General features: G+C 49.5%; 2 protein-coding genes across 6 annotated transcripts in view; one reads left to right on the forward strand and one right to left on the reverse strand.

Moving 5' to 3' along the window:
• Positions 1-231: 231 nt before the first annotated feature.
• Atp5po (ATP synthase peripheral stalk subunit OSCP) lies at positions 232-7,216 on the forward strand. The gene is made up of 7 exons (XM_052158595.1): positions 232-348; positions 1,639-1,689; positions 2,706-2,816; positions 5,359-5,488; positions 5,857-5,969; positions 6,775-6,861; positions 7,043-7,216. Exons 1-7 carry the CDS (start codon positions 313-315, stop codon positions 7,154-7,156), a joined length of 642 nt encoding a protein of 213 aa, XP_052014555.1. The 5' UTR covers positions 232-312; the 3' UTR covers positions 7,157-7,216.
• A 9,810-nt stretch (positions 7,217-17,026) lies between these two features.
• Positions 17,027-26,592, reverse strand: part of Itsn1 (intersectin 1) — a 178,681-nt gene continuing 169,115 nt past the window's right edge. For 2 of the 5 annotated variants that reach the window (XM_052158679.1, XM_052158680.1), the window contains exons 28-33: positions 24,348-24,563; positions 23,042-23,163; positions 21,501-21,583; positions 21,140-21,223; positions 20,401-20,574; positions 17,050-17,453 (exon numbers count right to left, since the gene is read on the reverse strand). In XM_052158679.1, coding sequence (XP_052014639.1) covers positions 17,305-17,453; positions 20,401-20,574; positions 21,140-21,223; positions 21,501-21,583; positions 23,042-23,163; positions 24,348-24,563 — 828 coding nt within the window. In that variant the 3' untranslated portion in view covers positions 17,050-17,304. Of the gene's footprint in view, positions 17,454-20,400; positions 20,575-21,139; positions 21,224-21,500; positions 21,584-23,041; positions 23,164-24,347; positions 24,564-26,592 lie in introns of all 5 variants that reach the window. The other 3 variants (XM_052158677.1, XM_052158676.1, XM_052158681.1) reach the window with 3 other exon arrangements.

Here is a 26,592-nt window from a genome sequence, read left to right on the forward strand (position 1 = left end):
AAGCACTGACACAGAAGCACACTTTGTCAGGTTCTAGACAGGGCAACGAAGTTGACGGTGCATGTGCAAAGAATCTAAATGTAAACCTACTTTCAGATTTAATTTTCAGATCTCGTTCAGGTTCAAGAGAACAGAGCGACCCCGGAACCTATGGACTACAACTCCCAGCATGCAAGAAGTTCTTACCCACATATCCGGGCTCCTGATGCGTACATTTCCCAGAAAGCTGAGCGATCACGCCGGCGCGCGCGTGCGCTCTGGCGCCACTAATCTCTTCCCAGTTGGGTTTGACCTACAGCCGCCCGGGAAAAGATGGCCGCCCCAGCAGCGTTCGGGCTGTCCCGACAGGTAGAAGCTAGCGGGAGGGTCCCTCGTGGGGTTGCCGGTTCCTGGCTCCCAGCGCCACGTGTGAGGACGTGGCTGAGGGGTCAGGCCGCCCTCCAGGGTCGTGGGGCCCGGCGACTGCAGGCAGCTTGGGGCGGATGCGCGTTTCGTCCCCGTGGGGAGTGGGCACGGATTGCTCTGTCTTGACCTTGACACCCAGGAGTCACGGCATAGCTGAGCAGCTGGCAAAGGCATGGGAGAGAGAACTGGGAAAAGCACACATCTAGCCTTGTTGGTGAACCTGTCAGCGCTGGCTACTGCTTAGGAGAATTGAGTGTTTGTAAAGCACATTCCAGGTGTTTATAAAGAAGGGAGAAAGGGTTATAAGCCTCTCCTTTGGTGATGCTGAGATTGCAACAGGCCAAGTCCACCAGAATCTGGAATTGGGTGGGGGAAAAACACCCGCCTGGATCATCTGCCGTGACGATTTTCATTTGCATTGTACATAATTTTTACCAAGGCTTTAGAAAGCTTTTAAACTTGTTATAGCCAGTTGTAATCGAGTACATTCTAGAGATGGAAGTATATGACAGCGAACTGTGCCCCCCCAGACCCCCGCGAAGTGCTTTTTAAACTGGATTCCAGACTTCTCCAGTGACAGACACAATGCCATCTCTTAAGACCTGAAGCCTGGTGCTATTTCAAGAGATCTTTGGTCTTAGATAGCATTTCAATTCCTAAGCAGGTAGGTTTGCTTGAATCAAGCCCGGACTCCTCTTATGTTCGTTAAAGTTTTTCTCAAAGGTGATAGAAATATAAATCCTCAACTTTCATAAAGCATTTTTCCTAAATGTGATAAAGCTCTTAAATTTTTTTTTGAAAAATTCATAATCCCAGCACCTGGGAAGCAGAGACAGGCGGATTTCTGAGTTCGAGGCCAGCCTGGTCTACAGAGTGAGTTCCAGGAGAGCCAGGGCTACACAGAGAAACCCTGTCTCCAAAAAACAACAACAACAACAAAAAAAAAAACAAAAAAAAAAAAAAAAAAAAGAAAAGAAAAAAAAGAAGAAGAAGAAAGAAAAATTCAATTTTGGGACATTAGTGTTTTCTCTCTCAACTACCCAGGGAGGAAGGTGGTGGAAAGGCAGTTTCTGAAGGGATTTGGGGTGATTCTCAACAGGGAGTGTATAGGTAATAAAAAGCAGTTCCTACCCCTATAACCTATGTGATGTATGAAGGAATTCTGCAATTAGATTATTTTAACATTGTTAAGCTAATGCAGAAACCCTGTCTGATCTGTTTTCTTTTCTAAAGGTTCGGAGCTTCAGTACGTCTGTGGTCAGACCCTTTGCCAAGCTTGTAAGGGTATGTTAGCTTTCTCTCTCTCTCTCTCTCTCTCTCTCTCTCTGTGTGTGTGTGTGTGTGTGTGTGTGTGTGTGTGTAGGGAAAGCAATGAGAGAGTGAGTTGAACAGACATACGGTGAGACATGTAATTACTAACCTTTGTCTGCAAGGGTAGCAGTCTGCAAAGGAGAGTGCCTGGTGTGCAGGGGATGCTGCTGGGCACCTGTCACAGATGGTGGTTTCCACCCTAGTCTTTAATGTTTTAAAAATTCTTTGTTTGGGCCCTGCTCAGCGGGTAAAGGCTGGTGGTGGCGAGCCTGAGAGAGTGAGTTCAATCCCTGGAACCCATAAGGGGAAGGAAAGAAAGACCTGAAAGTTGTCCTCTGTTCTCCACATGTGGTGTATACACACACACACACACAAAACACACACACCACAGAACACACACAATACACAGACACAACACACACAAATTGGAGTATGGCTGCATTTATCCTGTAGTTCTTCATAGTAATCGCTGTGCGGCGGAATCTAAAGATCTTCTGGGCTGCCGTTGCTCTCTGCACCCAGGCCAGAGATCCGCCCGCACTCACGTTCCCCTCGGGAATAGCAGCAGAACAGAATGCTCTAAGGGACATCAGGTGGAACTTACAGCCACACACGCTGCACTTATTAACAGCACCAGATTCCTTCAGCCTCTGAGTGGAGCCATTTTATTCCTCCCAAGAACATCATAAAACACCGTGCCCATGATGGGGACGCGTAAGTGTGTGCGCTTCCTACATGCTGTTCCGCTTAGCTTCACAACCGCCTGCTGTAGTACAAACCCCAGTGCTTAAGAGAGACGCCAGACGCTGTCCTGTGCCCTCCAAGGGAGACGGTCCTGGCCAGGGAGACGTCCCTCGTTCGAGAGCTCTCCTTGGTGAAGTACTGAAGTGGCTTGGCAGTGGGAGTGCGGTCTTGTGTTAGGAGTGCTCCCGACCCTCAGTCCTTCCTCGTGATCCCGTGCCTCAATCCTCCCTCCCTCTTGCTTCCAGCCCCCTGTCCAGGTCTACGGCATCGAGGGCCGCTACGCCACCGCGCTGTACTCCGCTGCGTCTAAGGAGAATAAGCTGGATCTGGTGGAGAATGAGCTCCTGCGAGTGGGGGTGAGGAGCCCCTTGTCGGGCGTGTCCCTGGTCCCGCCCCTACGTTTTGTCTTCAGTTATTATAGCTGTGTGTTCCTAATGGGGTATAACCTATAAAAAGAACCACTAGAAACTACAAAAAAAGTGTACCGCAGGTATGCTGTTAACAATAAGACAACTTTATTATTCTGAAACTTTTGTGTAATACGAGCTAGGAGATGCGTTAAGTATGTTAACGTGAACCCAAGCTTTCCAGCTAGAAAATAAAATTAACTCAAGAACACCTGCCATGTTAAAAAAGAATTTAAAGATCAAGTTTTATGTTTTTTGACTATATTTTCACTGTATTGAATTTATATTTTCTTCATGAAAGTTTCTTTAAAACTTATCCTGTTTTTTTTGTTTTGTTTTTTGTTTTTTTTTTTTTTTGAATCATTTCTTTCTTTCTTAGGAGTGGGGAGTGTCAGGCACTCACAGTGCAAGTGCAGAGGTCAGAGTCCTCCCCTTTTACACTGAGAGTCTAGGGGTCAGACTCAGGCCAGTGACCTTGGCAGCAAGGGCCTTTGAGCCCTGGCCCTCTCGCCTTTCCTGGGTTATTGTAATTACTTTGGTCCTAAGATGTGAAGGAAGAGTGGCTAGGTGCTGCAGATGCACAGGCTAACCCCTGTCCTCTGTTTATAGAGCACAGCTCAGGTGCTGCAGATGCACAGGCTAACCCCTGTCCTCTGTTTATAGAGCACAGCTCAGTGCTGCAGATGCACAGGCTAACCCCTGTCCTCTGTTTATAGAGCACAGCTCAGTGCTGCAGATGCACAGGCTAACCCCTGTCCTCTGTTTATAGAGCACAGCTCAGTGCTGCAGATGCACAGGCTAACCCCTGTCCTCTGTTTATAGAGCACAGCTCAGTGCTGCAGATGCACAGGCTAACCCCTGTCCTCTGTTTATAGACTGCAGCTTGGGTGCTGCACCTGTCAGCTTGAGCAGGTGCCCAGATTTGATAGCATAAGTTAACTCTCTCTTCCCATGTCTACAGATAATATTGAGGAGCTTGGCTGGGCCCGGCCTCCCCTGTGGGAGGCACTGATGGACAGACAGGCCCTGTGCTGGTGGGCACTGCATGTGGTGGGCAGTTCTGCTCTCTTTGAGCCAGGCTGTCCTGTTCAAAATCAAGATGGTGATTTTGGTGGTGGACATTAGACTGGGGTTAGGGGCAGGCAGGATGGCACATTGGGTAAGGATAGTTGCCACCAAGCATGACAACCTGAGTTCATTTTCTGGGACTCATGTGGTAGAAGAAGGAAGCCAACTCTAAGGCTGTAGGGCTCCCTTGTTCTTTGGCTGCACACATTCACTGTGACCCACGCAGGGGTACGCGAGCAAGCTCTCTCTCTCTCTCTCTCTCTCTCTCTCTTTCTCTCTTTTTCTCTCTCTCTCTCTCTCATTTTTAATTACTTAGACTTGGGTTTGATAAACTCCAGAAGTCAGTCATAGAGACCGTTAGCAAGGTTCCATAAGTCTGAGGGAGGGGTGGTTAATAAGAGAAGTCCCCCTGCCTGTCTCCAGCATGTTGCTAACAGGCACATGAAAGGCAGGCAGGCAGGCAGCATGGCATGTTTGCCCAGAAGGTGTCCTCAGGAAGAACCACCGTGGGTCCTGGCACTCTGGCCTGGTGCTGAGGTGGGCAGGGCTACTGAGCGTAGGGGATAAGATGGATTCCCCGCATGTTGTGGGCTTGCCCTCTCAGACCAGTCTCAGAGCTAGGTTAGTTCCAGGAGCTCTGTCGTGGGCAGGGCACAGCCAGGGTCTCCTGAGATGGAAGCTCGCCGTGTTTGGGGATGGCGTAGCGAGACAGTGGGCTGGCTGTGTCATACATGGTGAGACACGGAGACAGTGGGCTGGCCGTGTCATACATGGTGAGACACGAGACAGTGGGCTGGCCGTGTCATACATGGTGAGACATGAAGACAGTGGGCTGGCCGTGTCATACATGGTGAGACACGAGACAGTGGGCTGGCCATGTCATACATGGTGAGACATGGAGACAGTGGACTGGCCGTGTCATACATGGTGAGACACGGAGACAGTGGGCTGGCCGTGTCATACATGGTGAGACACGGAGACAGTGGGCTGGCCGTGTCATACATGTGAGACATGGAGACAGTGGGCTGGCCGTGTCATACATGGTGAGACACGAGACAGTGGGCTGGCTGTGTCATACATGGTGAGACATGGAGACAGTGGGCTGGCCGTGTCATACATGGTGAGACACGGAGACAGTGGGCTGGCTGTGTCATACATGGTGAGACACGGAGACAGTGGGCTGGCCGTGTCATACATGTGAGACATGGAGACAGTGGACTGGCCGTGTCATACATGGTGAGACATGGAGACAGTGGGCTGGCCGTGTCATACATGTGAGACACGGCTGCTGAGTTCTTAATGATCCTTCTGAAAAATGCATGTAAGGATCTTCAGAAGGTGATTTTGAAGTTCCTCAAAATGTGTTTTTAGTCGCACGTAAAGTCATGGACAGGGTAGCAGCTGGCATTGTGTGTGCTTTCAGCAACTCCTGAAGGACCCCAAGGTGTCTCTGGCTATTCTGAATCCCTACGTCAAGCGCTCCGTCAAAGTGAAGAGCCTGAGTGACATCACCAAGAAGGAAAAGTTCTCTCCGCTGACGGCCAACCTCATGAGTGCGTGCGTGCGTGCGTGATGAGCCCACTGGGCTGTCCTTAAATACCTGTTTGGGGAGTGTGGGGCACAAACCTGGTGCCCCAGGAAGTCAAAAGAGGACATCGGGTCCTCTGGAACTGAAGTTATGGGTGGTTGTGAGCCACCAGATGGGTGCTGGGACCTGAGCCTGGGTTCCCTGACGAGGCAGCAAGCAGTGCTCATGACCACTGAGCTGTCCCTCCGGACCCCATTCAGATTCTTACAGGACTCTAACCACTGGGCTGTCCCTCCGGACCCCATTCAGATTCTTACAGGACTCTGAATATGGCATTTTCAGTCTACGGGGTGACCTTGTTTTGGGTGACTCAGTTTCCTGTCACTTTCCCAGATTTACTTGCTGAAAATGGTCGCCTAGGCAACACGCAGGGCGTCATCTCTGCCTTTTCCACCATCATGAGTGTCCACCGTGGAGAAGTGCCGTGCACAGTGACCACAGCGTCTGTAAGTAGGAGGCTCTTGCTTCTGTACTGGGGACGTAGCTTGTCACTCGGGAGGGTTCTATCAGCTTCCACTCAGAAGGCCCGGTGTGCGTCCTATTAGTGATTAGTCGTGGGGATCTGAGTGTTCTACGAAGTAGTGATTTAGGTCCTGAAGTCTTAAATGCCATATTGAGTTCTAGTCTGGGTGTGTCTAACCTGTGGGTTGGGGCGCACAGGCCCTCTGACCCACTGGAATGAAGTGTTAACTAGCCACCATTTATCGGGGCTGCCGTCTGCTGGGGACCTTGTAATGTGCTACTGCTCTCAGAAGATAAATCGGATGGTGATTGTGCTTATGTTATGGTCAGGAATCTGGAGCCTAGCTCAACAGGATAGGCTCAGGGTCTGAGCACAGGCCTGTCTTCTCAGATCGGCACTCCTTACATATAGTATGCCCTGCGACAGGACAGTTCATCCTCCTCCCCGAGACATGGGCCAGCCAAACAGGAAAGTGTGATGTCGCAGTGTGCAGCCCCTGGCTGTGTCCAGATTGTGTTCAGTGTTTAGGGCACCTATGGAGCTTTGGGGGAGGGGAGTCTTGTGTGGCCAAGCCCTCTGCCTGGAACCAATGCTTAGAAGATACATGGTGGTGCAGTCACTCCTTAGCCCCACACCGCCTCAGCACACACACACATGCATGTACACACACACACATACACGCACACGCAGTCAGTGTCTTGGTTTCATGCCCACTGTGGTGTCTCCTGCTCCTTGACTGTGTGCACTGCCGTAGTGCTCTGTTTAAAGGATGCTTGCTTCTTTCCCAGCCTCTAGATGACGCTGTTCTCTCTGAGTTAAAGACGGTGCTGAAGAGCTTCCTGAGTCAAGGCCAAATACTGAAACTGGAGGTCAAGGTGGGCTTGCAGAACTGGAGGGTGAAGTGCCGAGCGAGCGGGGCTTGCACCTGGATGGGTCTGACTCCTCGCAGTCCATCTGCGGCGTGGGCTGCCTGCCTACCCCCCCCCCCCCCCAGTGTTTCCATCTGCCTGCCTGATAACACCGTGTTTAATGTGTGCCACCCCTTTCCTTTCCCAGGCTGACCCTTCCATCATGGGTGGGATGATGGTCCGGATCGGAGAGAAGTATGTTGACATGTCTACCAAGAGCAAGATCGTGAAACTCAGCAAGGCCATGCGGGAGCTGCTCTGAGAGCTGCCACCTGTGTGAGCGCTTGTCCTTGGAGCCACAATAAAGTGCTTCCTGAACAGAGGGCGTGAGGGTCCTTGTCCTTTAAGGGTTCCATGGAACCCTATGGTCCCCAAGGTTAGATGGTCCCTTGCCTAGAGGGTTCGGTCTGTATGTGGTGTTCTCAGGAGTTCATTGGTTCAATTAGCATCGTGCCTGCGTATACTGTCTAGCACTGCCTAGCAGAGTCTCGCGTCCTTGTGGGTAGCTGAGGACTGGTCCCTAACCAGTCATGAAAAAGGCCTCCCTACTGACAGGCCCTCTGTTCTGACAGAGCCCATAACTGTAGGGTGCTCTAACTTTCAAGACTCTGCACTTATGCTCCTAGCAATCTTGTGATTTGCTCAGAGTAACGTGGCTATGCAGCAGGAGGGGAGGCCTAGGGCCCGGGTTCGCCGTCTCCAGCCAGCCAGGCTACACACAAGTCCCATGTCCCTCCCTCCATGTCCCCACAGGCTCCCAGTCCGCCTAGAGCCAAGCAGCACCGACATACTCTTCCCAATGCTTGACTCAGGCTGCTTGAGAAGACAGAGCTCTCTGGCTTGTGAGGGGCCTCGTCTTTGGGACTAGGTGCAGTTAGCACACAATCAGTTCGCGCTTTGAGAGCCCAGGACGCATCCTGCAGTAAAGCCATGGGCACCTCTGCACTCAGGACATGTCTCTACTTCAGCCTCCAGCAGTGTGACGAAAGACTGTGCTAGCCCAGTGCTCACCGCAAGTCCTTTTAACCGTGCACCCTAGGCTCCAGGAGTGATCAGTATTCACCCAGCCACCAGAAGCCAGCCCCGAATTGAGAGGCATTTCTGGTGAGCTGGGTAAGATTGGACTCACAAGGTCTCCACTAACTAAAGTCATTTGTGATGCTCTTGGGGAGCAGGGTCAGAGGTGAGGTTGGAGCTGTTTCATGAGCCCTCCCCCCTGGTTCACTTGAAGCAACATCAGGGTGGTTGAGTATACAAGGACTTTGGTTATTTCCCTGGGAAGAGAGTGGAGCAGGGAAGGAGGGCCCCCTGCCTCAGCATGGCCCCCTGCCTCAGCATGCCCTCCTGCCTCAGCATGGCCCCCTGCCTCAGCATGCCCTCCTGCCTCAGCATGGCCCCCTGCCTCAGCATGCCCTCCTGCCTCAGCATGGCCCCCTGCCTCAGCATGGCCTCCAGGAAGCTCCAGGCTACCTCCTCCTCCTGCCTGAAAACCTAAGCTCGGCCTCCCTGTGCGAAATGGTGAGAGGCTGCTGCCAGCATGTGGCCTCCCTGAATGCCTCTGAATGCTCTGACCCTGCCACACACGTGACTAGAGCCCACTGTCCATGGCAACAGGTGTGATGGAAGCAGGCTGTTCGTCTCTTCAGACTGTGAGTTAACCTGTAGCGGAACATGGTCTCAGCCCAGGTCACAGCTACAGGATCTCCTCCGTTTTGTCGTGACTCCACCCATCTCATTGACCACACATCCCCCGAAAGGCAGAAAAAAAAATCCACACTTTTGAATTCCTAAGCATTCAACTTGGATTTGTTTTTTAATAAAATTTGGTTGGGTTGAACCCAAGTGATCTGATCACACATTTCTACTCCTGGGATATGTTTTTAAGTTTCTTCTATAGTTTATGCACTTACGTTAGATTCCTAAAATACTCTCATATACATACAGAAAAATAATCTCTCAATGAGAAATCACATTTTACAATAACAAGTTAAATATTCAGACTAGAGAATCTGTTAAGTTTACACAACATCGAACAGCATAGCCTCTTACATACTGTATATACATATATTCATCATTCCCAAAAACATACAGCAAAGAGTTCATGACAAACCACATACAGAACACAGTCTTTTCACATTATATAGTGGGTTTCTATCTTTTTCTTTGTTGGAAAATGCATAAAATACAGAAACCCGGGAGCCGTGGGCTGACTGTCAGACACAGGACGGTTTGCGGGGTTTTTCAGCCCTGTGTGGCTACGTACAGCTCTGTTCACCACCGGCATGCAGTGCTGCAGCGCCAAGGAGCTAAGACAGCACCACACAGGCAAGTGGTAGCCTGCACCCGTGTGTACCGAGCCGTATAGAGGGGCAAGGAGGCCGCAGGCCTCAGCTGTGGACTGCCGTGGACCAGATCTGAGGTTGACCTCTCAGCTCCAAGATATTTGGGGCCATTAAGAGCAAATGCTCAGTTAATGCATGTCTAACCATGGAGTGTTGAACTGTGATCTTCTGAGAACGTTCTGACAGCAATATTCAGCAAGTAACGCTTTAAGAAAGTTAATTGATGAAGTAAGTGATCCAAAATATCCATTCATTGAAATGGATGCTGACACAGTAGTGCTCAGATACCTCTAGGCATCAGGGCCCATGGAAACAATCTACTTTGTTTAAGGTGATTTAAAGCCATGGCAGGAGGGCCTTCTGTGGCTTTCCGTTCTTAGTTTCTGAGTTCCTAGTTTTGAAAGAGGGCCTCATGTAGTCCAGGCAGGCCTTAAACTCCTGATTCCGCTGCTTCCATCTCTGGAATCAGGAGACACGAGGAAGGTTATTGCTCTGCGTGTGAAGACATGGATCTGCATCTGCAAAAGGCAGGCTACTACTCAAAGGGCCTGGGGCATCCAGCAGAACACAGACAGCACAAGAAAGCAGCGCGCACACACACACACACACACACACACACACACACACACACACACAGCGGCCCCATAATTTCTGGCCTCCCTAGAGCTGTGGGCTTCCAGAACGCAGAGGTTACACACACAGCAGAGTCTTTCTTCTTTGCTAACACCCAAAGACACATGGGGGATCTAGCATGTGACAGCCCTGCCTCACAGGAGCAAACTCAAAGACACTTGGCCTCTAGGGCAGAGAGGCAGCTGGCTCCGCCCACTCCTCTCCAGAAAGCAGTATCAAGGAGAGACCAGTCATCAGCAGGCTCTTCTCCATTAAAGTACTTTAGAATCTCCTCTGTGACACCAGAAACAGGGAGACCAGCCCTTGAATAGGGGAAAGGTTTTATTTCAAAGCAGAAAATTCAATTTTGAAGGCCACTTGATATCCAGAGACACACCCTGGGCCGTGACCTGAGAAACCGTCAATCTAGGTTGACAATTCCCCCACCCTGCATCAGGGCGTTTTCAGTGGTGAGCCAGAGGTCAGGTGCTCTAATTATTCCAGACTGTTTGTACTTTTAAGAGATGAAAGAGTAGAGTTTTGAAGAAACACATCATCACTTTCTAAGAATGCATGAGGCCCTGGCTTTGATCCTTAGCACTGCAAGGAAAGGAAAAGAAAAAAGGGAGGAGGGAGAAGGGACGGTATGTTTCCATCCCCACTCCACACAGCCTGCCAGGGAGACCTTTCCAAAGATGGCAGACATACCCAGGCTCTGCTCCATTGACAGCCAGCTCTGGGGTGTCAGAGACCCCCAAGCAGCAGGGCCCAAACTCAGCTCAGTTCTCTGCTACCTCTGCTGAAATCCCTAGTCATTTGGAACAAGGAGGTCACCATTTTTATTTTTGCACTTGGCCCACACATTACCAGTTGGTCCTGAAAGCGGACGACTTGGGGGAAGGGTAGAGCAAAATGTTTCCTGTCTCCTTCAGTGGGACACGCAGCCAATTCCCCAGTGACCAGTACACACATAACCAGTGGCTGCATCAAACCACCAGTTGCCCCTTAAAATGTCCAAAGTTGAAGTCCTCAGGTAGACACTCTGCTGTCCTACCGAGTAAGACGACCCTCTCTCGCGGGGACAGAGGCTTCCTTCAGGCAGCCAGTCCTTTTCTGTGGAGAACTAAACTGCAAAGTTCCCCTCTGAAGTAGGCACAGAAAAGGCTGGGAAGCCGAGAAGGTTCTCCACCCAGCCCCTGCCACAGCAGGCAGGAACATCTCACTAGATGCCCAGCGCTGGGTTCACAACCTTCCTTCTTCACTCACTGCTCAGCTGAGAGAGTGCTGGAACACTACAGGCAGGTTCTAACCGCCCACTTCCCCCACCCAGGCCCCACTAGCAAGCTCACCCAAGTCACACAAGAGCAATGCTGCTGGAATACAGCAGGGGGCGCCAGCATCTTGACCCTGCCAATAGAACCATCTAGGTATGAACAGCCACGGTGGGGAAACAGAACAAACAGAAAGGCAGTTCCACCACACAAGTCACCACACTGCCTCTGACTCCTGTTTGTCTAAGGTCCCCACTCTGTTTTCACGAGAACAGGAGGAGCTAAGACAAGAGCGACAAAAGAGTATAGCCAGAGAGGCAGAACACCACAGGCGCAGCTCTGGCACATGGTACGTGTACGATGATTCTAAAAGAAGAAAGGAGGAATTTCCGCAGCATAAAAAGGAACCTTGGTCACTGGCCAGCTTTCCAGAAATCCCGGAGGGAAGCCGGGAAATTTGAAGTCTGACAGAAAAAGTCCACTTCTGAGTGCAACTCTCCTCAGTGGACTTTGAACACTAATACTCATCGCCGTGCTAATAGTGAAACTATAGGCAGATCTAGAAACCAGAACAGATCCTATTAAAATAGAGCATAGGCCCTGACACAGCGGATGAGCAATTAATTCACCCTGAAACAGGACAGCCACACACAGGGCTAGAAGAATCTTATGCCAAAACATAAATTATTGGCTCCTTTTACTAAAGGAGCTAGTTAGGTCTGTGTAGAACTGAGTTAGTTGCCAGGCAGCGATGAACACTAATGTTTCTCTGTGTGTGTGTGTGTGTGTGTGTGCTCCCACGCACACACTTGTGTAAGTTCAGGAACTCAGACTTTGTCAATACTGAGTTTTCTGTACCTTATCCTTCAAGACATCCCCAACCCCAGCCTGCATGAGTCACACCACCAAGGAACAAGCCCCAAAATCCCCCTGCTCCACGTCCCCAGCGCTGGGATTACAGGTACACATTGCTGCATCCGGTTTCTTTATAAGGATGCTGGGAATCAAACTCAGGCCCTCAGGCTTGCAGGCCAAGCACTTTGCCACTGGACAGGAATTTTATATTATTAAAATGACTTAAAATTAGAACTATAAGTTGGCTTAAAAGCCACAAAGGAGGTGACCTCTCTTCCTCCCAGCCCCCAACAGGTGGCCTGGACAGGATAGGTGCCCCTCAAGGAAAAGCACGCCATTAGCATCGCTCACCGAGTTGTCGTTCCTGACTGCAGTCTGGCCAGGGTGCTGACCCAGGAGTTTTAATGCTCTCAAGTTAGAGAACCTGAGATCATTGTCAACTTTCTCGTGAGTTGTGTTTTCCCATGCTTCTCAAGGACAGAATCTTTCCCGGCTCTTACAGAGATGAAACCATTATACACCTTGGGACCTATAAACAGGGACCTCATGCAATGGCTTGTGAGGAAATGGTCTCTGGAACTTTCTCTTCCTCTAGCTCAACTGCTTTCCAGGTATCAGGGAACAGGGAGCTGGAGAGAGGAGTCCCTGTGGCAACCAGGCTGTTTATTCCAAGTCTAACAAGCAGTCTTCGTTATTTCCTTGAGAAGCCCACCAAAGGGCAGCGTTCAGTAGTAGGGGTCATTCAGTAGAGAAGGCTGTCTATGCCCAAGGGCCTGTGGGAACTTGACGCTCAGAAAGCCATGATGGTTCTAGGAGCTGCTACACTAGAGGTCTGTCTCCGCGATAAGGCAGGCAGGGACAAGTCACATCTTCAGGATTATGAGTGCCTGGCATGTGTAGCAGGGATGGCAAGTCTCTTCTCCAAAGATGTGGTCCCCTAAACCCCTACAAGGAGCACGTGCCATGGCAGTGGGTGAGCCCGTACCCCCCAAGCGGCCCTCGCTTAACCTGCCAGGAAGCCTGTTTAAAGTTCTCTTTTGGACTGCCTACCCTGTCTCCCTCCCTCCCTCCCTCCCTCCCTGCCTCCCTCCCTCCTTCCCTCCCTGCCTCTCTCCCTTCCTTCCCTCCTTCCTTCTTTCTCTCTTCCTTTTTCCTTCCCTCCTTTTTTCTCGTGCATTGCCTTGGCCCGGTGACCCTCATATCCCTGTGTCCCGGCAGAACAGGGTTCCTCAGCAGGTAAGCAAGCAATGTAGTTAGAAAAATGTCAAGCACTGACCCCCACCTCCTTAAAGGGAGGTGCAGGGAGGAGCAGGGGAGGAGCAGGGAGGTACAGGGAAGGACCGCTTAGCATCTTGGTACCCATGTTGAGACTTCTTACTGTCAATTACTAGTCAGCAAGATCAGGCTCTTCTGAAGAAGTGCCCACCACTCATACAAGCCAGCCTCTGACCTAAGGTCTGTCCCAGCACATAGGCCTGCCCAATAAGGCAGTTCCTGAAATGTCATTTTTTTCTTTCTTTTTTTTTTCTTTTTGGTATTTTTTTTGGGGGGGGAGGTCTGAGACAGGGTTTGTCTGTATAGCCCTGGCTGTCCTGGAACTCACTCTGTAGACCAGGCTGGCCTCGAACTCAGAAATCCACCTGCCTCTACCTCCCAAGTGCTGTGATTACAGGCTTGCGCCACCACTGCCCGGCTGAAATGTCATCTTCAATGTGTCTTTGTCTTGTGCAAAGAAAAGCACAAGAATCTGAGCCCATGGAGCCGATCCAGGGAAGAGGAGGAGCTGGTGCTATCTCTAGTGGCCCTGGATTCCGACAGGGTCTGAAAGAATAAAAGAGTCCATCAGACGCTCAGCTTCTTCCTAGGAATCAAAACAGGCCCGAGGCGCTAGGACACAACCCCTCGGAGGACAGACCCTCACCGCGGTCTCAGCGGCTCAGGCCCTCCACCCGTCAAATGAAGCCAGAGAGGCCCGTCCATTTGCCCTTGATTAAGGAATGGATTCTAGGACACCCCAGACTGCATGTGGTCACCAACTCTGCTCCTGCCCAGCAGCTCCTGGGGAGGCAGCTGCTGCCCCGCCCTGGAAATCCAGCCTGCAATCACCCTTTCTAGATGCATGTGACCTCCTGACACAGATCCAGAACACGCAATGGCACCACGTCAAGGCAGCAGGCCATGATCGGCCCATTGGTCCACCTGTTATAAACATGAAGAGAGCTGAGCACAGTGGTGCACACTTGAAATTCCAGCACGCAGGAGGCCGAGGCAGGAGGATTATAAATTCAAGAACATCTTGGTCTATGGAGTCAGGTCCTGTCTGAAAACAAGGAAGACATGTTCTTTAGGGAGAGAGGTTTCTTGTTTGTTGTCCAATGATAGAGACATGTCATTACAAAATTAAACCCAGCACCCTTGCTGGGTTTCTCCAGCATTCCTGCTGACTCTTGTCTAGAAAGTTTTCTGTCCCATCGAGGGCAGATCTGGGCCTTAATGATTGACATGTGTCTCCAAACTCTTGTGGACACAGTAAATCTGGTCCCAAGAGATGAAGCTATCCATCCGCCTGCTAGGGGACAAGCATGGGCACTGCCCCAGAGACAAGGATTGACCCTTTGGGACAAGTGGCCCATGAAGGAAGCCCAGCTAGGAGCTTCTGTCCTCAGAGCTCTCGGGACAATTCTCAGGGATGTCCGAGGGTCAGAGTATAGCCACGCGGGAAAGCCCCTTCCTGAGTGCGAGGAGGTCAGAGTGTGGGAGGCAGTGTGGTCCACAGAAGAGGGATGCCTTCAGGGGGAGTTTCTGAAGGGCTAGCATCAGGATGCCAGGTGGCACAGCCTGGGCAAGCATTCACAAAGCAGACAACCGAGACTCAAAGTCCTTGTTGGCAAGGACCAGCCATTTGTAGGAAGTGTAGCCTGGTTGGTCAAAAAGGTGGACGTGGAGGAGAGGAGCAAGGTTTGAGACCGCATGTCACCCACGGATCACAGCAGGGCTCCATCTCAACAGAACTGGAAGTCACAGCTGGGTGTGAGGGTCAGCCCAGCTCATCTGGTAATACAATCAATCACAACGAATGACAGTCTTGGATGCAAGGGCGCCAATCCAGATCTGTCAACCCCTAAGACAACCTAGTCCCCTGGGGGAAAGACTCGCAGACAGCATTTCCATGCTACAGTCATGGGGTTCTATGAGTAGGTAACCCATAACCTGTGGGGTTATGTCCATGCCTCATCCTCCCTACAAGAACATCAATGTTCAACATCACGATCATGTTCAACTTGGAAGGGGCAGGGGGAACAGAAAACGGGGAAGGGGAGGGGGAGGGGGAGGGGAGGAGGTTGTGACTGTGACTCTACACTTGGCCATCTGCACATGGAATGTTTGTTTTACACAGCATAGGCACATGTCCCTCCTCGGCACACCGAACAAAGTCCCCCCACCCCACCCACCCCACCTCCGTTCTAGAACCAAGGAAGCATGGGTCACGGATCTATTTATAGGCTTCATTTAAAACAGTTTCTTAACAACAACAGAAACATGAACGTGTAGTGTTCTGATACTGTTTTCTGCTGGGAAAGTGGTAAGCCAATGCGTGCTTGAAGTTAAAGTCTACCTTATGTTCAGTTGAAAGTTGCTAACTGAAGAGTTTATTGGCTTGTTTCCAAAAAAAAAAAAAAGGTGCGTCTATTGTTTTTGATACAAAAGTCAACACTATCTTCAATAAATAAATACTAAGTGTTTCTTGGAAGTATGAAATGTAAACTATTGTCCTTTGCCACATACATATTTTGAGAAATCACTTGAAACACACACACACACACACACACACACACACACGGAGCATTCAGGTTTCTGCAGAGTGGCTATTCTGTCACCGAGTTGCTACCATTAACAAAGTACCTGTAGAAACCTAGTTCAAATCTGAGGACCAACCCTAGAAAGGAACACCACCTATGACTGGAAAGGCTGAGCCCAGGAGCCGGAGGTGTGCGGAGACCAGGTCACGGCCACAGACTGGAGATGTGAACAAAAGGAGACAAAGGACAGCCTTCACTTCTCATTAGTGAACTGAGTTCTATTACCTAGACAGCCAACCTATCGCTTATCATGTAAGGGAAAGAAAACCTGAAGAACTCAGACGAAAAGCTTGGCCTATGGTCATACACTCCTGACTCCGGCAAAAAGTGCACATGTTCCTATTATTAAGAGGTCCTTGTATATGCCCAGGAGCGACGGCCATCTGCCCACCCCGGGTGTGGGGCTCATGTGTTCCCAAGATCTTTCCTCCAACCTAGGAATGGATTTTCTTAGTGTCTCTCCACACAACCTATTCTATCTTGAATTCTTTTTTTTCTCCAAACTTCATCCATCTAAGGCGTAACTTCCTGGTGTGGTGGGGTTGGGGTGGGTGGCCACTAAGGATTGCTGTTGGTATTTTCCCACAACAGTCTTTTGAGCACAGAATGGGCTCAGTCAGGGCTGGTCTCCAGACAGAACTTCTCATGAAACATCCAGGCTCTCCAAGCCCAAAGTGGATGCTCTCACAATGACCGGCAAACAGGACCCAAGGTCATCAAGCCTTCCCAGTGACCTGCAGTGGAACCTAACTCATCAGGACAGACCCTTGCAGATAAGGAGCTTTTGGGGTACCTTTCAAGCACACCCAGAGTCAGAACGGGATCACCCTGGGGTCTAAGAGTGCATTTTCACTGATCGATGTTACTGAGGTCTAGAGGGGGATGGTACAACTCTAACCGTGCACATGAGAGTCTTCTAAGCCACAGCTCTCCAGAGAGTTAAGTAAGTCGGGGCCTGCTCCAAAGCCATCGTGCCAAGCATTCAATCTAGGGCCCCATCTCCCAAGGGAGAGCTGGGCTCTGAAGCAACAATTCCATCGTGATTGAACTAAACACACCACACACAGGATATTATAGGCCAAGTAGTCTACAAAGGGCTGGTAGTGGTGAGAAACAGGAGGCCTACACAATTCTCCAAAATACAGTCACTGCGTTTATAAATCTATTTTATAGGAACCAGACCCACACCTCCAGTCTAGGGAAGGAGCCAGGCTCCCAATGGAACCTAGTTGAAGGTTACGGATTTCAGAGACTCTAGAAGCCATGATGAGACCATGGGGCGGACAGAGGAAAAGAGAACTTGGATTCATAAAATGAGACGTGATTTGAAGGGCAGGAGTGTGGAGAACGACTCCCAGCAGCCTCGAGGGGCTTCGTCTTTGCTGTCCCCGCTGCTCCCTGGCTGACGGCCAGACAGCATGCCCACATGGGGCCTTGAGAAGGAAATCATCTATGATCCGCCCAGGGCTGCTACGACTCATCAAACAACTGCAGGTCAAGGCGGACCACGATCTCTCCCGTGGGAACCTCATGCAGCAGGAGACACTTCGTGACTGGCCCCTTGGAGCCCTGGTCTTTCTTGATGTCGGCCACTCGGATCTCTGTCCGACCCAAAAAATCTGAAAGGAGAAAAAGCAAAGGGATGCTCAGAAAGAGCTGCTGTCTCCAAGACGTGTGCTTGCTTCACTGGGCCTCTCCTGCAAACGGCGGTTCTCAAGAGCTCTCCTGAGACCGCTGACACCAAGACCAGCACCAGCGCATCCTGTTTACCTCCCCACGGGGCTGTCCGTGATATTTCGATGCTAAAACAAAACAATACAACAACAAAAACCCCAAGACCTTTTAATATTTCCCATTGATAGATATTTAATATGTTTAATATATATATTAAATATATATAGCCATGTGATGGGTATGTCAACTACCCTGATGGATTATTACACACTATATACACTTACTGAGATACCACATGGTACCCCACAAATAGAATATATTCTGTGTATATTTTAAAATATATTAATAGAGTCCTAGAGAAGGTCCAGTCAGTAAAAACGTGTGCAGTTTGATCCCCCGGGATCTACATTTAAGATAAAAACCAGGGGTGGGGCTGGAGAGATGGCTCAGTGTTTAAGACTTTGAGCTTCTCCTCTAGAGGACCTGAATTCCGTTCCCAGCATCCACGCGGTGGCTCGCAACCCACTGTAGCTCTGATTCCAGGGGATCCGACACTTTCTTCCGGTCCTGCAGGTTCCTATATGCACACGGTGCACATAAACTCACGTAGGCAAACACACACACACCTTTCTTAAGCCGGGCCAACAACATAACCCAGTTGTAGCTGCTTTGTCTACTGTGCTCAAGCCTGAGATTAGCTCCCTGCACTGTATAAACTGGCTACATGAAATCTATCTTTGAAAAGGGGGGGGGGGGCGAAGCCAAGTATAGTGTCACAGACTTGTAACCCCAACACTGAGGAGGTAGAGACAGGATGGACAGCAAGTAGAGCCAATCAGTGAACTCCAGGCCAGGGAGAGATTCTACCTCAAAACACAAGGTAGAAAATTCCTTAGTGGTGATACCTAAGATACACAAATACACACACACACACACACACACACACACTTACTGGAGAGACGGCTCAGTGGTGCCCACATGGTAGAATAGCTGACAAAAGCCTGAACCTCTGGCTCCAAGGACTCTGACGCCCTCTTCTGACTCCCCAGGTACCTACCTACACATGCATGGCATACACACACAAGACATACACATACACATGGCACACACACATGATATACACATACACATGGCATACACTCATAACATACACATGGCACACACACATGATATACACATACACATGGCACACACATGATATACACATACACATGGCATACACTCATAACATACACATACACATGGCACACATACATGATATACACATACACATGGCATACACTCATAACATACACATACACATGGCACACACACATGATATACACATACACATGGCATACACGCATGACATACACATACACATGGCATAAACACATGAAATACACATACATATGGCACACACACATGATATACACATACACATGGCACACACACATGATATACACATACACATGGCATACACACACGACATACACACATGACATACATACACATATGATATACACAAATATATGTGACATACATTCACACATACAAACCCATAATATATGTCTACTTAAATTTTAAAACATCTTATTCCAGGGCTAGAGAGATGTCTCAGTGGTTAAGAGCACTGGCTGCTCTTCCAGAGATCCTGAGTTCAATTCCCAGCACCCACATGGTGGCTCACGGATGTCTGTAACTCCAGTTACAGAGGACTGGACATACGTGCTGTGCACGGAGCATAGCAGCTGAGAACCAAGACCCTAGGGACCAAGTGTTCTGGTCACACTCTGATGTGTCAGCAGCTTCAAGGCCATCCCAGGACAAACCGACAGGGTGTAACTCATGCATATAATTTATATAGTAATCCAATTTATATGCTAAGATACAAAGGCCGCGTGGAGCTGTCTCAGCTCAGCCCAGCCCAGTACTCAGCCGTGCCTCAGCTTCTTCCTCCGATGACAACTGAGACTTGAGCATTAAACTCGCTCTCTGATGTTTACTGGCTTCCACTGGCCAAAGATCACTCAGAAGAGGGAAGAACGTGTCCAACCCAAATGAAGCTCTCTCTGCTTCCTGAGGGACAGGAAGCACCTGACTCTGAGGCACCTGTTGTGAGCCAATGTCCTTCTGGCGCCACTGGCCAGCGTTAACACGGTCGCCTTATATAGCCCTCTGGCTTCATAATTTCTGGAGCCGCCTCCTGGATGCTGGGATTACAGGTGGGAACCACCGGGTGTGGCTACCTCATTGCTTTTCAAAGCGCTTCTTTATTTTGTATATATTATGTATATGTGTGTATATGTACATATGTGCATGTGTCACGCCATGGCATGAGTGGAGGACAACTCACAGGAGTCTGTTTCCCCTTCCACCAGGTCAGTCCTAGGGGTCAAACTCAAATCATGAGGTTTGGCAGCAAGTGCCTTTACCTGCTGAGGCACCCTTGATGATAGCCAAGGACAGAAAAACCAACCGCACTGCATGGAGTTTCCCAGGCATACCCCCCTCACACGCCTGTGTGGGAAAGCAGACTGCCATGGTCTGTCTAGTTCAGAGAGCCTACGGGCCCAAGCACTTCCTGTCCACAGCCGCTCCGTTGCCTCCCGCAGCCCCTCGCACCATGCCAGCCTCTCAGGAGAGAAGCCCACGGACTGCCAGGCTCAGGTTCTCAGGTGGGGAAGCAAGCACCTTACAGGGTGACCCACGATGGGGTGGGACCAAGAGTGCCCCGGAGGGCGGCAGGGTTGGGGTGGGGTGGGGGCGGAGCTAAGGGTGCTCCGAGGGCAGAGCAGGCGGAGCCAGGGGTGCCCTGAGGGCAAAGAGTCAGGTGCCAAGATGGGTGGGGCCAAGGGTGCTCACGAGGGCAGAGCTCAGGGTTAAGGGCCCCCTGAGCCGTTTCCCACTCACCATCAGGCGAGAACTGGTCCCTCTCAAACACAGTGATGCAGAGAACCTCCTGCTCCAGGTCTCTGATGAAGAACTGGCAGTTAGAATTCCACTTGGGGTTCAGCGTGTCCTGGATTGTCTTGGTGATGTGGCACTGAGAGCCCATGGTCACCTCACAGTACGGGTTGCTCTTTCCTGGAGTGAACAAAAGCCCCTGCCAGGTGGGACGCGTTTCATTTCGATCCCCCTACACCTTCGAGACTCAGGGGAAGATCTGGTGGACCCTCCCATAGTTTGGTATCACATTCAGAAGAGGAACAAATCCTTTAGCAGGACTCAATTTCAGACCCCTTCGATCTGTGCACACATGTCATGTGCACTGTGCATATCACACGTGTTACGAATGAAGTCTCTCAGGAGACTCTCTTCATTCTTCTGAAAAGCAGGAAAATGAAAAGGATTCTACAAAAATTATATATATATATAGTTATATATACTATATATACTATTATATACTCATATGTGCATATGTGTATGTATGTGTGTATATATATATATACACATATATGATATATATATATATATATATATATATATATATATATATATATATATATCTTTGACAAGTGCTAGAAAAACCAATGCCAGCAGGAAATTTGCATAAGAAACTGCGCAACTGATGTCAAATTGGTAGAGTGGGGGGGAGGGCAGAGAACCCCGAATATTCTAGAGTGCTTGGATGGAATTCATGGGCCCTTACCATGTGACCGGCAGGGCTTCAGCTCAATGCCTTCTACCACGTTCACCATCAACCTTCCAATGCCGGTCGCCCGCTGGGAACGGACTAAACCACAAGAAAACAACATAAAAAAAGCTGCTTCCTTTCCCATTCACTTTGGTGCCCTTCTCTTCCCAGCATGCTCACAATCTGTGCAAGGCATCTGCCCGCACTGAAAGCGAGGCCCCCTCCTGTCTCTTGCCCTTGGAATCCGCCCTTCATCCATTACTCTGCGCCCCGACTTGCACCCGGCCCCATTTCTGGCACGAGTTCCAGCCGCAGAGACCCTGGGATAGACTTGATGGCTCTCCCGCCCCAGGGTCTTGGGCCCCGTGGCACATACCCAGGTATGCCTTCTCTCGCTTCTTTTTCTCCGTCTCTATGTAGAGCTCAGACGCCGCCTTGATTTTCTGCACCCAGGCAGTCCTTGGACGGGAAGAGACAGAACGTTGCCAAACAGAACGCACGGAACAGGCTCCGGGTCTGCTCAAATTCTGTTTCCAGGACTCTTTTTACTTGGTTTATTTGAATTTAACAGCAAAGCCCCCAAAAAGAAAGTCTGGTCTGTAATGCATGATGCTAAAAATTAATTATCCTTACCATCAGTAGGGAAGTTTTTGTTGGTGTTGTTGTTGGACTTTTCTTTTTTTTTTTTATTGATTTATTTATTCTATGTATGTGAGTACATTGTGGCTCTCCTCAGATACACCAGAGAAGGGCATCGGATCCTATTACCACATGGTTGCTGGGAATTGAACTCAGGACCTCTGGAAGAGCAGCCAGTGCTCTTAACCACCGAGCCATCTCTCTCTGTTAAAACAGGGGCCACTGTTGTTTTTTTGTTTATTTGTTTTGTTTTGTGTGTATGTTTTTGTTGTTGCTGTTTGCTAGTTTGTTTTTGAGACAGGGTCTCATATAGTTTAGTCCAGGCTCACTAAGTAATTGAGGATGACCTTGAATGTCTGTCCTCCCGGCCAGGCCCCACCCCCACCCCCACCTTCTGAGCACTGGGAAGACAGGCACTCACGTCTATAACTTGTTAGTGTGGTGCTGGGAATTGAACCCAGAATTCTGCGCATTTGAGGCAGGCACTCATTATCGGAGTAACAACCCTGCCTATAAGTAATGGACAGACTCAAGATCTCCTTCACGTTCCCCATGTCTGCGAAGAAAGTCTGATCCACGCCAGGCTGGAGGAGCGGCAAGCGCGTGGCTCCCTGACCTCCCTCACCGCAAAGCATCACAGACTTGGAGGACCCAGGAAGACGGAAGGGTCTTTTTTTCCAAAATCACCCAAGGGAAGAACTACTTCGCACTCCTTGGAGCACGCGCCAGGGGGTGCTTTGGCATGTGGGTTTTCTCGGGGTGCCATATGCACGGGAACTCTAGCCCGTCTTCTTGCCTGGCAGGAACGTTCTGGGGGCTGCTTGTCGGTCTCGTGCCAAGCCCACCCTTCAGAGAGCGAGCTGTTTCATTTGGCTCCACAACAGTCTAAAATAAAACTGAAGCAAAATGCCAGCAACCCAACGATTCAGACTGCTGTCCTGGGAGCGGGGTAGGAGTGGGGGAGGGGATTAGTCCCAAATCACCTTGCTGTTGGATTCTCCCACCTGGGACACTCAGGGGCAATCTGAGCAGCGCTCAATACCTCAAAGGCTGCTGAATATTCCTAAAAAAGAAAAAGCCTCGAGCAAAGCTGATTTCAGTCCATTTTTATTTTGGAAAACTCATGCCAGATGTCTAAGTTTTGAGAAGTTCTAAAAAAAAAAAAAAAGAATATATATTCTACTTCCTTCCACCCAGAGGTGATAGCACTGCAGCCGGGGAAGGCTGGGACATGCTGACCAGTGGCCCCGCCCAGTACGAGGGAGGGTCGGTGCTTACCTCTCATTTATGCTCTCTGCTCGGAGGGTGTAGACCCGGTCGATGTGGGAAATGTGGAAGATAGGTTCATCTCCAGAAGGGTCCGTGGGCAATTTTACTAGAACCTCATTTAAGAAAATAGGCTGCAAAGTCAGAATGCAAAGGCGTTACAGAACAAGGCAGGGGCTCTGTGTGTGTGTGTGTAAGGTGAGTGTTTGCCTGCCCATGAATGTCAGTAAACTACATTGAGTATGCGTGTGTGTGTGTGTGTGTGTGTGTGTGTGCAACCCAGTAATCTGGATGACAGGTGTGTGGTTGTAGCTTAGCACACATGACTATACCAGAATATAGATTTTATGTTAATACTTTTTTCTAATTGTGTAAGGGTGCTTTGCTAGCTTGTGTCCCTACAGTGTGTGCATTGTCCACAGAGGCCAGAGAAGGGGGTCAGAGAGGATAGACTTACAGATGGCGGTGGGCAGCCACGTGGGTTTGGGGAACTGAACCCAGGTTCTCTATAAGAGCAGCAAATACTCCTAACCTCTGAGCCATCTCTCCAGCCCCGTTAATACTGACTTTTATATCAAGCTATATTAGTTTTACAGGTATAATTCTTACAAGTAAGAAATAACTGTTCTGTTTCCCCGTATTACATCCTAAACAGGGAATAGGCTTCACAACCAAGAGAGTGTCTCCAGGACTTTCATACAACGGTTCTAGAAGCAATCCACATAATCAGTTGCTATCTCCAAAAATAAAGCGAGCGCCTGCTCCTACGAGAAGCCCTGCAGAAAGACACCCCTCCCCACCACGCATAGACAAAATTAGAAAATAAAATTTCCCATGGCATGGCAACCTATAAACACAAGCCTGCACACACGGGACTTAACATTCTGTTAAAAAAACAAAAACAAACTGTTGCATATTGGTGGCGGAAGGGAAGGGCATAGATGTTTCAGGCCACTGTGAGAGTTTGTCAAGGCATCTGGGGCATAGTGGAAGGAGCAGCGGTGCTTGGGTGCTTGGGTGCTTGGACTGGCCATGATACCTGAACACTTTTGTCATGTGAGAAGTGGGTGTCCCTGGAAACCAAGGTGGGACATGGACAGTCCTCTGCCTGTTTGGCTTACTCTATCTTAGCTCCTCCCCTTACTCTATCTTGGCTCCTCCTCTCGCCCTATCTTAGCTCCTCCCTTTACTCTAGTCTAGCTCCTCCCCTTAGTCTCTCAGCTCCTCCCCTTTGCTCTCTCCACCCTGTAGTACCAAACCCTTCTGAAACGGACTTCTTTTGGAGACTCCCTCTTTCCACGAGCTACAGAAACCTTACCGTTTTGTACATTTTATACTGCAGGTTAGATTTGGGGCTGAAGACTTTGTCTGAGCCGGAGGAGGAGCCTAAGGGCTTTGTGCTTTGGGTCAGCAGGAGGAAGTCGTTGAAGAGGAAGCCATACAGTTCTTTGTTGCTCTTGGCCTTGTAGAGCTTCCCGCTGTGCAGAAACTTGCGTGGTCCCAAGCAGTTGGTCACGGAATTGAACACCAGTTGCTAGAAAAGACAACCAGACAGGAAGAAGGCGAGATGTGTTTCTCTTTTGAGGCTCATCAGAGTCACAGGCTAGACCCTAGCAGGACCGAATCCCACATTCAGACCGAGAACGGCTCTAAGAATTCCCAGCAGCAGCTTCTGAAGCCAAGAAAGCAAAGGCAAGTTCTGGGGTTCCAGGTACCCAGATTAATCTTGACTAAACTCTCAAACCTTTCTTCTGGGACTTCGCTCTAATCTCAGGGCGTGGTGTGTCTCTCCCCGTCATTTATTAAGAAGTGGAGGACTGGAGAGATGGCTCAACCATTAAAGGCTAGGGCATTTACACTATACGAGAATATAAGAGAAGTGGGGCGTTAGGAAGGACAGGGCCACTAGCTCCACTCCTGGCTATCTGTTCTAATGTGGGGCGCTACACCGGAGTCGCAGTAGCAAAACCCAACTCCAACAGGAAGTCCCCACCAGACTCAAATAGTTGTCGGTGGAATGGAAATTGGCAGGACTCTTGTCCAAATGCTACTTTCCCCAGGACAAAGGGGCTGCAAAATTTGGTGACACCAAGTAAATCCTCAAAGCCCTACATCACAGTGCATGCTGAATTGCACCCCATTACTAGTTTAGAAACTGAAGGGCACGGCTTTTTCCCGCCACTCACCAACAGCAATGGCAACTGTGAATGCCGACATGTGGTTCCAATGTCTACCTGAGGGCTGTCATCTCAGGCCAACCCATCTGAGGCAGTAGACTTGGCAAAGGCCCCACTTTTAACCATAGACAGGAAGACATGGCCACAGATGTGCACAGGCACAAGAGATCAGGATCTGACCTTCATGGCCTCCAGCTGCCCACACAGCTGCCCTACCCACATTACCTTGTGTGATACTCTATCCAGCTGCCCCCAAGAGAAAATGTCTCTCCAGATCACAGTTACCCATACACTTCTCTGAGGAAAGCATTGGAAGGAGGCCATAGAACTCAATTCATGTCCTGTGGTGGTTTGAATAGGCTTGGCCCATGGGAAGTGACACTATTAGAAGGTGTCTGGAGAGATGGCTCAGCGGTTAAGAACACTGACTCCTCTTCCAAAGGTCCTGAGTTCAATTTCCAGCAACCACATTGTGGCTCACAACCATCCATAATGGGATCTGATGCCTTCTTCTAGTGTGTTTGAAGACAGCTACAGTGTACTCATATAAATAAAATAAAATAAATCTTTAAAAACAAACAAACAAACAAACAAAAAAACAAAAAAACCCAATAGCTAAAAAGACCAACTAACAAAGGACAGTAACCTGGTTACCAAGAGTTCACAAGCCACAAAAATCAAGAATTTGTTTTATTATTAGTATTTTACTGTTTGTTTTTAAAGACAAGGGTCTCACACTACAGCATAGGCTGTCCTCTGGCTCATGGCAATCCTCCTGCCTGTTGACAGGTGAAATGGGAATTTCTGGTTTCTTTGGAGACTAAGCTATGTCATGTGATGTTTTTCTGGACACTGTCTTATGAGAGGATGCTTTTCTGAGAACAGACACGTGGTGCTTTTCTGGAAGCTGCCTGGGAAAAGGGTGTGTGATGTTTTGCTAGAGCAGACCCTACCTGATGTTTAGAAAGGTAGGGAATATAAAGCAACAGACAACTGATGACACTGTGTGGTGTTGGTTCGCCTTGCCACTCTTTGCTGGTCTTCGTTGGTTCACCTTGCCTTCTTCCCTGATCATTTGTTCGTCGTGACAAACGAACGAACTTGGACCAGAATTAGGGAGAATGGACTTGAACCAGTTGGCAGAGCCTTGCATTTCTTCTGGATCAAATTGCCATTGCTGGTTTGTGAATGGTGTTTGCGAGTGGATGGAGCTACCACTGTTGAGTCATGTGAGCTGAACTGCTGATACCCTGACAACACAGACCGGATTCACTACAAAGAACTACTTCTAAATAGTCCCCATCTTCCTTTGCCCTATTAACCTTTCCTTCCCACTACCTCTGCTGAGTGGTGAATGAAAGGGAGGTTAAATCATTTAAATACTTA

Source organism: Apodemus sylvaticus, chromosome 15 (genome assembly GCF_947179515.1).
Source record: "Apodemus sylvaticus chromosome 15, mApoSyl1.1, whole genome shotgun sequence".
NCBI classification, from domain to species: Eukaryota; Metazoa; Chordata; class Mammalia; order Rodentia; family Muridae; genus Apodemus; species Apodemus sylvaticus.